Here is a 15165-nt window from a genome sequence, read left to right as displayed (position 1 = left end):
AAGTTTTTCTCCCCAACCTTAATGTAAATAGATACACGATGACTCTCTCCTTGCCCTTGTTTGCCTTTTCACTGTGACAGTGTACCATGAGGAGCAGAAAGAGCAGCTATCACTGGAAATGAAACTGAAACAATATACACTAATAACACAGGTGAATTAGTATATTTAATGCAGATACTAACAGCTTTCAAAATAATCCATCCCAAAGCTTCACAAATTACTTTAAGTCCTTGTCTTTTGAATCAAAGAATACATATAGATAATCTTAAGGAAATAGAATCACTACTTGAAATCATTTTGAAATACCCCCAAGACCTCACTTTTCAAAGCAGCAGAAAAGAGTTGAAGGTGGTAGATAGGGCCGGGCAGCGGTGGTGGCACATGCCTTTAATCCCAGCACTCGGGAGGCAGAGCCAGGTGGATCTCTGTGAGTTCGAGGCCAGCCTGGTCTACAGAGCGAGATCCAGGAAAGGCACCAAAACTACACAGAGAAACCCTGTCTCAAAAAAACAAACAAACAAAAAAACAACAAAAAGATGGTAGATAGGTTGGTGCACTGTGTGTTTTCTGGCACTTTTAGTTTTTAAGTAACAAAACTTACTAAGATTTTTCAGATCATGCTGGGGAGGCACCTCAGTGGTACAGCATTTACCCTAGCATGCTCAAGGCCCTAAGTTCAATTCTTAGCACAAAAATTAGCATAAAAATTTTCATATTGCGACTAGCTCTAATAAACAGGATCTGCTATCTGCAATTTCTTCCACTTCTAGCAATAATTTTCTATTACAATCTTTTTCTTTTCTTTTCTTCCTATTATTTCTTTATTCAATTGAGATGAATATAAAGCCAAGTCCAGGCCCAGAAAGACAAATGTTATATGTTCTGTCTCATATGCAGTTCCTAACTTCAAATATTTTGTGTATTTAACTTGAAATGTAAGTGGAAGCCAGAAAACTAGAAAGGTGCCTTTTGAAGGAAACACATTAATGGAAAGAGGACAGTAGATCATAGGTGAAATGAAAGTAGAGAGGTGGAATAATGGGGGTACACAGGCTTAATCAGGGAGGGGCACACATATGGGACTGCCAAGGAGCTAGAGAGGAAGGCTGACCCAAGGAAAGAGTACATGAAAACACATATAGAAGTCTACTGTCTTACAACCCAGTTTTTAAAATTGGAGGGACAAAAGAATTATATGTCAAACAAAAGAAGAGGGGAATTACTGAATGATAAGGGGTCAGGTGGGGATGGAGATAGGGTTAAAGAGAAAACAAGTTAATTAAAACTAAAGCTGTATGGAAAAAGCCTTTTGGAAGCCTACTAGCTGGTTTGAAATTACAACTTAAATTTTTTTTAAATGGAAATACCCTGCATGGGTGGACCATGCCACTCTTAGAATGCATGGGTGTATTCTTGGAAGATATGGGATACTTTCTAGGAATTAATGGTCAGGGAGGCCCTAGAGGCCTCCAAAACAACACAGGCTACATTCATAGCCCCTGGTTACTCACCAAACTATTTGGCAAGATCCAAAAACCCTCTTGCTGAAGACACAATACACTTTGGCTGCAGGACATACAGAAAAAGCTCAGACCAACCAGGAAACTTCCTAATGCAGGCTAGCTTTCATAGAGCCAGAGGTGCTATGTAGGCTTCTGAAAAAGAGAAGATGTCAGTGCTAACCAGTGCTGGGCCTTGAATGCTGCAGCACTGACCTACCAGGGAAGATAAGTCTGTTGGTTCAAGAGTGGCATAGGATAACAGCTTCCTGGTTGGATTTGAGGCCTGTTCCACAAGAGGTAACTTCATGCCTGGTACTTTAATCCATATCAAAAGTCCATGACTCAGGAGTCATAGGCCTTAGGGTAGAGCCTGCCATTGTTATTTTGATAAATGATCTTGCTGTCAAAATGCTGTCTAAATATCTATGTTTATACCTATAAAACTGGGATGCATTCAGCTTTGATCAAAGTAGTTTCTTTTGGCAGTTGGCAGCAGTCAATGGAAAGAAACTAACTGGCCAAAGTGCTGACAATAAGAGACTAAATGCCCAGCCCTATCACACACTTCCACACTCCAGGAACAAGGCAGAAAGAATGGAAGAGCCAGGCGATGATGGAGAGTGCTGTGAAATTCTGTATTCTGGATGTGATCAGTCAGGAACTCACAGCACCTGTGGTTATAAAATTAAGCCAGACAAGAGTCCAGCACAGACAAGCTAGAGGATCTCCAGGCCCCACCTCTTACTGCTACTGGTAGTTAGGATTCTGAGGGAGAGAATCATTCCTTTTGAGGATGTGGACAACAACAAGATCCCATGCTTCAGTGGACAAACCAAACCCATGCCCATACAGGTAGCACCAACTGGACTTAGCAGGTTGTTTTTTTGTTTGTTTTTTGTTTGTTTTTTAAAGCACAAAGTTAGTTGGGGGACACATGAAAGAGAAGGGACTTATAAAGGGGGAATGATGTATATGATTATATTTCAATGTCTGAATGCATGAAATTCTCAAGAATATATAACATAAAAATAAAGCCAAACCCAAATTGCTTTTAAACTGTAAGAATTGGAAACATCCCTTTTTATTGTTTATGTTTGTTTTTTTTTTGAGACAGAGCATTGCTACATAGCCCAGGCTAGCCTCATATTTGTGGTCCTCCTGCCCGGCCTCTATAGTGCTGGAATTTATGGGTTCATGCTAGCATGCCTGGCTCAGAAATACTTATAATTACCACATCTCTCATCGGTCTGGCAATTCCAAGCCAAGGCTGCTTTATTATGATACACAACAGTGCACAGATATAAAAACAAATAAGAAAATACAGGACCCAACTATAAGCTATAACTTTGACAAAATGTAATTAATTACTTGATGCTTTTCTTAAGGGCTTTTTCCAGTTTCTTCACCTGCTGTTTATAAAGTCTTAATTCATGTTCTGTGGGCCTGTAAAGAAGAAATCATGATAAATACACTAAATTTATTGAAAAGGAAAAAAAATATTTAGCAAACAAAAAATAAATCTTGTTGTGTTATCAACAAACATTAAATTATTTTTAAATTAAATTTTATGTGTATAGGTGTTTTGCCTGCATACATATACATGTGTGCCTGGTGCCTGTGGATGCCAGAAGGCAGCAATGGATCCTCAGGAATTGGAGTCCAGATGGTTGTGACCCACCATGTGGGTTCTGGGAATCAAACCCTGTTCCTCTGGAAAATAGCCAATGCTCTTATCTATTGAGCCATCTCCCCAGCCCCTTATTAAAATCCTTAATTCTTAGGTGTTTACTAGGCATTTTGATTTATTCTGTATAATTTCATATTTAAAGTCTTTATTCACTTTTGTGCTAATATGTAACTTGTTTCTGGTGAATACATCATCCTCTGTAATGGCTGGTTTCTGTCAACTTGACACAAACTTAGACATATTTGGGAAGATGGAATCTTTTTTTAAAAATAATTTATTTTTATTTGCATTGGTATTTTGCTTACATGCATGTCTATGTGAGGGTGTCAGATCTTGGAGTTACAGACAGTTGTTAGCTGCCATGTGGGTGTTGGGAACTGAACCCGGGCATTGGCATGCTGCAGGCATGTCTCAAGAAGAGATCCTGTCTCCAAAAACAAGGTGGGCAGATCCCGAGGAATGACATCTGAGGTTGACCTCTAGTTTCCACATGCATGAGCACAAACATGCACACCCAACTGCACACACATTTGTACCCACACATATAAACACACAAACACAAAAAAACCCTGAATCTCCTCAAAGTTCTTACCCAGTTTTACCCTCAGCATGGATTCCTATTTTCTCATTTCCTTTGCTTGCCTAAGGATTCCTATTCCTTTCATCATTTGCCATGAAATACAACTAATCAAAAGGAATACCGGAGTGTCAAGTACTTGGGTTGAGTTTTTGAGTAAGAGGGCAAGAATGATTCCTCCAATATTCTACAAGGTAAAGAAAAACGAAGTTCTCTCACCTGTTTTCCAGATCTTTTTGGAGGCTCAGCTTCTCACCTAACAGTGTGTCAATCTTGGATTTTGATTCCTTGAGTTGATTCTGTAATGACTGCAATGCAATTCACAGTAAAATAAGTAACTCTCCTAGGGGACTTATAAAATGCTTTATAAAAAGGTATTTATCAGTTCTCTGGTCTCCATACCATCAGAAGGCTTTTATAACTTGGTGAGGCATCCAGGTTTCTGTAGTCTTTTTCTTCTGACTGACTGTCATCCTCCTTACACTGCCTGTGGGAAGACAAACACACTGCATCTTATGGAAATACATCCTTCAAGAAAACATCAGCTAGCAAATATTAAGCCAATCTAATAAGTCCTTAATAACTTAAATGTGAATTTAAAAATTCCAATTTCCTACTTGGTCTACAGCAAACAGTATCACAGCACAGCACTACCTAATCTGAAGAGTGTTCTGTTACTAACTCTTACTTAGAATGTGTGAGGACCAGAGAACTTTGTCATGGGACACAAAGGCAATGAAAAACACTTGTTGAATGAACAAACAAAACACAAATAGAACACTCCAGGTCTTTAAAAAAAAATACACTGTGTGCATATGGTTTATTCCTTCTAGTACTTTCAATTCATTAAAAAAAAAAATTCAAGTAAAAGTGTAGAGTGTAATTGGGTAACAATACACAGTGCACAGCACACCTCACCTATCCTGTGCTTCTTAGATTACTTAACATTCCTAAATACATCTACTCGTCCTGCTAGTGTATTCATCTAGCCAAAAAATCCTTTATCTTACCTGTTTTTGAAAACTCCACAGTCTATATGCAAATCTTACCCGTTCCTCTACCTTTCACTACTCTCTCCTTTTGCCACACACACACTGTCCCACCTGCCTCACAATTATAGTACACACCACTATGCCTTACATGTACTTACATGAGTACCAATACACATCTTCCCAAGTACACTATCAGGACAGGGTCTCACTCTAATTCAAGCCAGTTGGGGATGCACTATGTAGCCCAGGCTGGCTTCAAACTTGTGGCTATCTTGTTTCCTTTACTTCCTCAATGTTCCAACTACTCTACAGGGAGCTAGGATACAGGCATGAACTACCACACCCAGCTATATGCCAATTTTTCACTGACATTCTATCTTTGGTGTATTAAATTTGCATAACTAGGTTTTACTCTGCCCCACAGCCAATGTACTATGTCTATATACTTTATGAATGTACTTACTATCCAGTGGCTAAATAACATAATGCTTCAACAAAATAAAAGGAAATGATACTTTTATTGTTTACCTAAGCAGTAAAATACAGTCTTATAGAGCTTTATTAAAAGAATTTCAGCATGAAGTTGTGAGGAAGATGTGAGGGGGAACCAAAATTTGTTGGGAAGAAATGGAAGGTAAATATTTCCAACATACACCATAGGCAAAAAAAATAAAATAAAAACCACTGTATGTGTGGTGGTTTGAAAGAAAATGGCCCCCAAAGGGAGCCACTGTTATGGCCTTGATGGAGTAGATGTGACCTTATTGGAAGAAGTGTGTCAGTGTGAGGGTGGGCCTTTGAGTTCTCCTATGCTCAAAATACTCCCTGTGTCATAGTCTATTTCCTTTCCTGTTGTCTTCTGATCAAGATGTAGCCAGCACCATGTCTGCCTGCACATCGCCATGCTCCCCGCCATGATGATAATGGACTGAACCTCTGAAACTGTAAGTGAACCACCTCAATTGAATGTTTTCCTTATGTCTCTTCACAGCATCAGAAACCCTAAGACAGTATGCATATATGAAATTCTTGGAGGATAAAAAATATTATATTTGAAAAAGAATTTTATAATGATATACAGACTTCCAGAACATAATTTGTTCCTGGATAATATTCATCCTGAATTACTTTAAAATTATATTATTTATACCTTTGTGCATGGAATTTTCGAAGTTTAGATTCATAGTAATCAATTAGACAAAGCAATCTAGAAAACAAAAAATATGTTAAATTATTTTCAAAAGGTAGTATCAACTATTCTTTTATATAATTTCAAATTATAATGATAAAAGTAAGCACAGACTGGGAATAGAGAGATAGCTTAGCAGTTAAGAGAGCATACTCCAGGGCTGGAGAGATTGCTCAATAGTTAAGAACAATGGCTGCTCTTTCAGAGGACCCAAGTTTGATTTCTAGTACCTACATGGTAGCTTACAATCATGCATAACTCCATTCCAGGAGATCAAGCACTTTCTTATGGCCTCCACAGGGACCAGGCTCACATGTGGTACATACACATACATATAGGCAAAACACTCATACATAGAAAAATTTTTAAGATTTATTAGCCAGGTAGTGGTGGCACATGCCTTTAATCCCAGAACTTGCGAGACAGAGGCAGGTGGATCTGCATGAATCTGAGGCCAGCCTGGTCTACAAAGCGAGTTCTAGGACAGCAAAGGCTACAACAAAGAAACCCTGTCTCGAGGGAAAAAAAAAATTTTACTTATTTATGTGTGTGTGTGTACAATTTGTGTTCAAGTGCACATGGAGGCCAGAAGAGGGCATCTGATCCCCTGGAGCTAGACAGTTGTGAACCATCATTTGGGTGCTGGAAATAGAACCCAGGTTCTCTGCAAGATCAGTAAGCACTCCCAACCTCTGAGTCATCCCGCCAGCCCTAAAACAAAAATAAAATAAAGTGTATACTGCTCTTGCAGAGGACCCAAGTTCAGTTCCCAGCACCTTCTATAACTCCAGCTCCAGAGGCTTCTAGTGTCTCTGGCAATACCTGCACTCACAAGCACATAAACTCAAATAAATATAAACACATTATTAAAAATAAAATCTTTTTAAAAAGTAAGTACAGATTGTCTGGCAAACTTAAAATTTTTTCAATCATTCTTGCCAGAAACAAGTATTACATTAAGCCATATATATTAATTTATATCAATATATTTTTAAACATGTCTCAATTTTTTAAATACATACTCTTCCTGCTCCAATAATCCTACCTCTGGCAATTTGCCACAGAAATATTTGCCCAAGGCTTAGTGGTTAAGGGTACTGGTTGCTCTTACACAGGACCTGGGTTTGATTCCCAGCACCCACATGGCAGCTCACAACTGCCTGGAATTCTAGTTCCAGGGGACACAACACCTTCTTCTGATCTCTGAAGTCTCCTGCATACATATGGTGCACATACATATACTCAGGTGTTCTCGCGCTCTCTTTCTCTCCCCTCTCCTATTTCCTTCTCTCTCTCTTATACACATACACATACACATACACATACACACACACACACACACACACACACACACACACAAAACTGATACATTTTTTTAATTTGTTTATTTGGATTTTGTTTTTTAATTTGTTTATAGGGTCTCACTATATGGCTCTGGCTGGCCTAGAACTCCAAGATCTACCTGCCTCTGCTTCTCAAGTGTTGAGATCAAAGGCATATGCCACCATACCCATTCATGGCTAATATTTTTAAAATATCTAAATTCATTCATTAAGGAGTTGGAAAGATGGTTCAGTGGTTAAGAGCACTGGTTGCTCTTTCAGAGGACAGAGATTTGATTCTCAGCACCTACATGATGGCTCACAGCTATCTGTAACTTCAGCTCCAGGGTTGTCTGACACCCTCTTCTGGCCACTGCAGATATGGTACCCTATCAGCACCAGGAACATGTGGTGCACATACATACATGCAGGCACAACACCCATACACATAAAATAAAATTTGAAGGTTAGGGCTAGAGAGATGGCTCAGTGGTTAAGAACACATACTGCTCTTCCTGAGTACCTGAGTTCAATTCCCAGCACCTACATCAGGTGGCTTACAACTGCCTGTAACCCCAGCTCCAGGGGGATCTCACATCTCTGACCTCTGTGGGCACTTGCATTCATGTGCACATACTCCCCCCCCACAACACACACACATATACACACATAACTAAAATAATAAAATCTTTAAAATGAAAAAAATTTAAGTTTAGCTGGGCAGTGGTGGTGCATGCCTTTAATCCCAGCACATGGGAGGCAGAGGTAGGCAGAGCTCTGTGAGTTCCTGGCCAGCCTGTTCTACAGAATGAGTTCCAGGACAACCAGAACTATTACACAGAGAAACCCTGTCTTGAAAAACCAAATAAATATATAAATAAATTCCTCAAAATACTCTAAGAAAAAATTACATTTATACACATACACACACACACACACATGAACTGGAAAAAAAAATCAAAAGAAAATGAGACTTCTCTAGCAAAAGATATAAGCACTGTCAAGATAAAATCAGCTGAAAAATAATCAATCTAGTTCTATTATCATCCTATGTACTGGGCATTACTGTTTATCCAAGACTGTGTGAGGAACTCTCTTGCAGAGATAGGCAAACACTCTGTTTTGAGTGACAACACGCTCTTCTTCCTCTTTGGTGAATCTGTAGATATCCTTCTGCAAAGAAGCAATGGTCTCTTCTTGCTCCATTCGTTTTTTCTTATAGTGCTGGCATTTCATCTGTAAGCAAATTGTAAATTCATAGTTATATTTATACATGTAGGACGTACTGTTCTATTATTATCCATGTCACCATCTCCACTGAGTTGTTTCATTCAATAATCTCATCAAGGCTGTTTAAAAATTGATGCAAGGAATATCAATATGTCACAAATGTGAAAAACCTATAAAATGAGAAAACTATGACAACTATATACATTCAAGATTTCATAATAAATAAAGATTTTAAGAATCACTATAAAGTAATGTGATTTTCTATTTCAATGGTTTTATGAAACCAGGTTTCTACATAGCCCAGGCTGGCTTCCAGCTTGCAATCCTATTTTATCAGCCACCTAATTGTTGGAGTTACAGCTATGGACTACCATGCCTACCTTATATTTAAGTTGAGATAAAAATAATAATCAAGAGAATTATATATTATAAATATTTTAAAAGAACCATAAAGCAGCTGGATGGTGGTGGTGCATGCCTTTAATCCCAGCACTCAGGAGGCAGAAGCAGGCAGATATCTGTGAGTTCAAGGACAGCCTGGTCTACAGACTGAGTTCCAGAACAGCCAGGACTATTACACAGAGAAACCCTGCCTCAAAAAACCAGAGAGAGAGAGAGACAGACAGAGAGACAGAGACGAGAGAAAGAGAGAAAGAGAGAGAGAGAGAGAGAGACTGAGAGAGACAGAGACAGAGAGAGAGACAGAGACAGAGAGACAGAGAGAGACAGAGAGAGAATCACAAATGAAAATTAAGATTTTTTTTTAATGATTTTTGGATTGCAAATGATGTAGTCAGTTTGGATATCCAGGCAATGGGGGAGACTATAAACTCAGAGTAGGGTCTATAACCACTATGTGCCTTAGATTTATAAAAAAAAGACATCACTTTCAAAACCTAACACTCATAGCTAAGCACATGGTCATCTGCTCAAAATGTCAAACTCATTGATACTTAAAAACCCTCAAAGAGGAAATAGTCTCAGTTACTGGTAAAATCTCATCTCCTAGTGAACATGAAATATGTAGTAATTCATCCTCTGCCTTGGCCTTCCATGAAACCAGGCATGAGGATGCCAGTCTCTCCTCAATATGTAAGTTCTTCAAAATCTAGAAGTAATCATTGAAGTTGATATCCTTCTTGGCATACATTCATTACAGTGATGAGATTTACAAGAACATCTTTGTATACCATGTATTTTGACCATGCTCACCTCTGTATCTTTATTTTTCCTCTTCCCCACTGTTCTTTATTCCCCTAATCTGGCTTCAATTTTCAAGATGCATGCGCACGCACACACACACTTTTAGTTTACTCATCTCTTGGACACTTTGACTGACTCCATAGCTTGACTATGAGTACTACTGCAGTAAGCATGGATGTGCAAGTGTCTCTGTGATCATGAATCTAGTCTTCGGGATATATACCCAGGAAGAGTATAACTGGGTTATAAGTTAGTTCTATTTTTAGGTTTTTGAGGAAAACTCCACACTGATTTCTATAGTGGCTGGACTAATTTATACTCCCTTCAGTAAGGGTTTTCTTTTTTCCAAAATTTTTATTATCATTTCTTGTTGCTTGTCTTAATGATAGGCATTGTGACTAGGGTAAAATAGAATCTCAATGTAGTTTTAATTTGCATTTCCCTGGTTGCTAAGGGTGTTGACCATTATTTGTCTATTTACAGGTCACTGGTACTTCAATCTTTAGAGAACAGTCTGTTCATTAATTAGCCTATTTATCAACTTATTTAGACTGTTTGGGCTTGGTTTTTTGTTGTGATTTTTTGAGACAGAATCTCACTATGTAACCTTAGCTAGCCTGGAACTCACAGAGAACTCCTCCCTCCCTCTGCCTCCTGAATGTTGGGATTAAAGACATGTGACACCATTCCTTCCTGAGTCCCTATATATTCTAGATAGTAATTCACAGCTGGTATAGTTTTCTCCCCTTCTATTGGTTGTCTCTTCACCCTATTGGTTGGTTCCTTTCCTGTGCAGAAGCTTTGAAAATTTATGCAATCCTATTGTCGATTCTTGCTCTTATTTCCCGAACTATTGGAGTCCTTTTCAGAAAGTTCCTACCTATGTCTTTACTTTTAAGAGGTTTCTTTTCTAACAGTTTCAATTTAGATTATTAAAGTCTTTGATTCATTTTGAATTGACTTTTGTATGGGATAAGAGATAAGGATCTAGTTTCATTCTTCTATATATGGATATCATGTTTCTCTGTACTATGTTGAAGACGCTGTCTCTTTCTCCAATGTATGTAATTGGCATCTTTGCCCAAAACTCAATTGAGTATAAGTCTATTTCTGGGCTATCTATTCTATTTCACTGATATACATATTTTTGTGACAGTACCAAACTGTTTTTGTTACTACAGTTTTGTAGTTATAATTTGAAACCAGGATAATACTTTCACCAGCATTATTATTTTGCAATCAGAATTGCTTTCACTATCAAGGGCCTTTTATGCTACTATATGCATATTAGAACTGTTTATTCAATTCTGTGAAGAATGTTATTTGAATTTTGATGGGGATATAGAAATTGCTTTTGGTAATATAGCCACTTTCTAATTCTGCCAATCCATAAACTGAACAGAAAGTCTTTCTATCACCTAGTGTATTCTTCAATTTCCTTTTTCAGTGTTTTAGTTTTCATTTTATGTCTGAGGAAAGGGTTCAATGGGTAAAATATTTGCCAAGCAAGCAGGAGGACCTGCATTTTGAGTCCCCAAGCCCGCATAGAGCCAGGTGCAGCCGCACTCATCTATACTTCCACCATTTGTATGGCAAAATGGGAAACAGAGACAGAAGAATTCCCAGAAGCTCACAGGCTGGGTAACCTATGCTCTGTATAAAATTCACTATTATCTGCTCATGTGGCTTTATTACACATAGTATAAGGTAATATAACCACATAAAGAGAAATATGGTATCTATACAGGCCACTTAAAAGTCTATATAGGGCACTGAGATCCATAATGAGAACTATGATCTCTATATAAGATATCATGGATTCAATAAATTTCCAATATGAGCTTTCATCAGGTGGAAAAGGATCTATATTCATGAGCATTATGACTCCATATAAGACATGATGAGCTCTGTATAGGATACTATGAGTTCCAAGTAGGAAAGCATGAGACGTGCCCATGCCATTGTAATCTATATGTAAAACATCATGAATTTTATGAAAGTCATTCTGACCTCTATAAAGTGTCCTATGAGATAAACTACATGCAATATGAGACTTCTGTCAGCACTGTGTGCTGCATATAAGTACACTATGAGCTACATAAAGGAGACTGTGAAGTCTATACAAAACATTGTAAGCTTATATAAAGGTACATTATAATCTATACTACTTTAGTATGGGCTCTAAATCATGTGCACTGTGAGCTCTATTCAGTGCACTATGAGCTCTATAAAATAGGCACTAAGAGCTCTGTATAGGGCACCTAGAGTCCATAAAGGACACTATGAGCTCATGGATATCATATGTCCTTTAATCAAGAGCACCTTGAGCTATACAGAGGTGCACATGAGCTTTATAAAGGACATTATGAGTTATACAGACACACTATGAGTTCAATACACTCACACACACACAGAGGGAGGGGTGGGTGTACAGTGTAAGATGTGTACTTGGGATCATGAAGTCTGAACAGATGCTATATGAGCTCTATTCATGAGTGATATGAACTCAGTGGAGATACACTGTGAATTCTACACGTCACTATCATGGCATGGAGCTCTAAACAAGTTCCTATGAGAAATACACAAGGCACTATGAGATCTGCACAAGATCTCCATGCAGAGTACTATGAGATCTATGATAACCTTTGAGGACTGTAAAAAGAATACTGCCAAGTAGTGGTGACACATGTCTTTTAATCCTAGCACTCAGGAGGCAGTGGCAGGCAGATCTCTGTGAGTTCGAGACTAGTCTGGTTTACAGATCAAGTTCCAGGACAGGCTCCAAAGCTACACAGAGAAACCCTGTCTCAAAAAAACAAAACCGAAACCAAACCAAACCAAACTGAAACTAAAGAATACTAAAAATTCTCTATGTACAAGATGAAATCTGAACTGGGAGTTCTATACAAATGAATTATATGAGTTCTACAGAGAACTCCAGGAGCTCTCCACATGGCCTATGACCTCTAAATACGGTAGTATGGACACTAAAAAAGGTGTACTCTGAACTTCATACAGTTGTAATATGAGCTCTACCTGGGGCGCACAACATACTCAACAGAAGTGCACTGCGGGTTCTCCATGGCACTATGCACTTATACAGGGCACTCTAAGCTCCATCAGGTGAACTATGACATCTATACAGGCTTCCAGTAAGCTCTATTGTCTTGGTTAGGGTAACTATTATTGTGATGAAACATCATGACCAAAAACAACTTGGAGAGGAGAGGGTTTATTTGACTTATATTCCCACATCATAGTCTTATCACTGAAGGGAGTCCGAACAGGAAACCAAACAGGGCAGGAACCTGGAGGTAGGAACTGATGCAGAGGCCATGGAGGGGCTCTGCTTACTAGCTTGCTCCCCATGGCTGGCTCAGCATGGTTTCTTACCCAGGATCATGAGCCCAAGGGTGGCCTCACCCACAATGGGCTTGGGCCTCTTACATCAATCACTAATTAAGAAAATGCCCCACATACAGGTACATTTGTGAGATCTATATAGAACACCATAAACTCCAAACAGCATTATGGTCTATGAAGGTACTGTGAGCTGTGTATAGGGCAATATATGCTTAATACAGGGAAACAGTTGTATGCTGGGTATTATGACATTATAAAGTATACATTGTTTTAGGGATTCTTTGTAGATAACTATGACTTCTACAATATTCATTATGGGATATACATAGAGATTGAGACATTTACGATGAAATCTGAGCTCATTACAGGGCAATATGAGATTTATACAGACACTGATACCCACATACAGGACACTATGTCTCTAAACATGACACTATGGTTGCTATAAAGTAGACTGCTAGACATTTACAAGTGTAGGAAAACTCCTGTGCAGGCACAATGAGCTATGCAATAGTGCAGTATGAGATGCCGAAGGGCGCGGTGGTTAAGAGCACTTCTTGCTCTTCCAGAGGATGTGAACTCAGTTCCCAGCAACCACATCCAGCAGCTCACAAGTTCCTGTAACTCCAGTTCTAGGGGACCTAACATCCTCTTCTGGCCTCCAAAGACAGCCATACGTATATGGCATACACTCACATAGACACACACATGCATCTTTTAGGGATACTCATGAAACTATAACATGCAGTCTTATAGCTGAATCTCAAAATGAGGTGCTAAGGAGAAAAGCTCACCTATTAACATTACTGTCCTATGCCAACGTAAATTGTTTTCCTCTAACCATCTTTCCACATACCTCAAGCATTTGGATTTCCTTGACCTTTGTCACAGACATACACCATGGAAGCAACATGGAAATTACTTGGGACTATGAAGAACTTTCAATATTAACCATCAAATAAGAAAATATATAAGTCAATACAATACCTGTAACAGTTTATGCTCCTTTTGAAGGTCTTGTATTCTATTTTGTTGCTGGCAAACCCTATTTAGGGACTCATCTTCTAATTCACCAATTTTGGATTTCACGCTGTCCATAATCTGCTCCAGGTCATTGGCTCGATGTTCCTGGTGTGCCGCTCGGTTCTGTTCTAGCTGAAGTTCACTTCTAATTAAGAGACACAATTCCTTCCCTCAATGTTAAAATAAATCAGATTGTACATGCCATATAACAGATTACTTTCCAAAAATGTCTCTACATTCTTAATTTTTTTACTTTGTTTTGGTACTGAGAATCAAACATTAGCATAATTAACACTGAGCTGTACCCCAGCCTCAACACTTCTATATTGTAACAACAGGTTTGTAGCTGTGCCCTCTGACACCCAATCTAATCTACCTTATAAGAGAAAGTAATAGAAGAAATAGAGGGTACCATTACACATCAATGCTAAGTGCTACTGAAAGTCAACTAAATTTTTACCCGTTTACTTGTAAAAATATTCTTATGTTTTACATTTAATAAAAATGAAATTTCAGGGGGCTGGAGAGATGGTTCAGCGGTTAAGAGCATTAGCTGCTCTTCCAGAGGACCTACATTCGATTCCCAACACCCACATGGTAGTTCACAATCATTCATAACTCCAGTTCCAGGGAATCTGATGCCCTCTTCTGAATTCTGTAGGTTCAGGCACCCACACAGTACACTTATATGCATTGCTGACAGAAACACCCATACATGTAAGAAGTAAAATAAACTGAAAAAAATAAATAAGTACAATGAAATTTCAGGATCCTCTTTGGGGAGTTGTGTTTAGAATATATGCAAACAATCCTGGTCCATGCCCACTGTCTTACTTAAGCTGTTGGTTCTTCTCTATGAGCTCCCGTATCATGCTCTGCTGACGTGTTGTTTCTTCTATCAACATTTTCAAATTCTGCCTCATTCTTTGTGATGACTGTTTGTCAAAAACGATGAGATCTACATTGTAATGTATATTATAGAAATGGTAAAAACAAAGAGAAGGTAAGACCATTTTTAGATAAACACTTTTCAAAGAAAAATAAGCTTTGTACCTAACAGTGCGAGAAAAGGGTCTA

The 15165-nt window shown here is 38.5% G+C and overlaps 2 protein-coding genes across 10 annotated transcripts in view; one reads left to right on the top strand and one right to left on the bottom strand.

Annotated features, from left to right (window-relative positions):
- Positions 1–15165, top strand: part of LOC131915305 (fas apoptotic inhibitory molecule 1-like) — an 88156-nt gene that overhangs the window by 28935 nt on the left and 44056 nt on the right. The window contains exon 2 of one of the 2 annotated variants that reach the window (XM_059268435.1): positions 5627–5702. The exons of the other annotated variant lie outside the window; for it this stretch is intronic. The gene's annotated coding sequence lies outside the window, so the exon portion shown is untranslated. The remainder of the gene's footprint in view (positions 1–5626; positions 5703–15165) is intronic. 2 annotated transcript variants of the gene reach the window in all.
- The window catches only part of Cep70 (centrosomal protein 70), a 69159-nt gene that overhangs the window by 24206 nt on the left and 29788 nt on the right, over positions 1–15165 (bottom strand). For 7 of the 8 annotated variants that reach the window (XM_059268425.1, XM_059268427.1, XM_059268430.1 and 4 more), the window contains 7 exons: positions 14923–15046; positions 14053–14233; positions 8336–8505; positions 5909–5965; positions 4169–4253; positions 3986–4074; positions 2871–2945 (listed from right to left, as the gene is read on the bottom strand). In XM_059268425.1, the coding sequence (XP_059124408.1) occupies positions 2871–2945; positions 3986–4074; positions 4169–4253; positions 5909–5965; positions 8336–8505; positions 14053–14233; positions 14923–15046 (781 nt within the window). Of the gene's footprint in view, positions 1–2870; positions 2946–3985; positions 4075–4168; positions 4254–5908; positions 5966–8331; positions 8506–14052; positions 14234–14922; positions 15047–15165 lie in introns of those variants that run through there. The other variant, XM_059268431.1, reaches the window with a different exon arrangement.

This window comes from Peromyscus eremicus, chromosome 7, assembly GCF_949786415.1.
Source record: "Peromyscus eremicus chromosome 7, PerEre_H2_v1, whole genome shotgun sequence".
NCBI classification, from domain to species: Eukaryota; Metazoa; Chordata; class Mammalia; order Rodentia; family Cricetidae; genus Peromyscus; species Peromyscus eremicus.
This window is presented reverse-complemented; position numbering and strand designations above follow the sequence as displayed.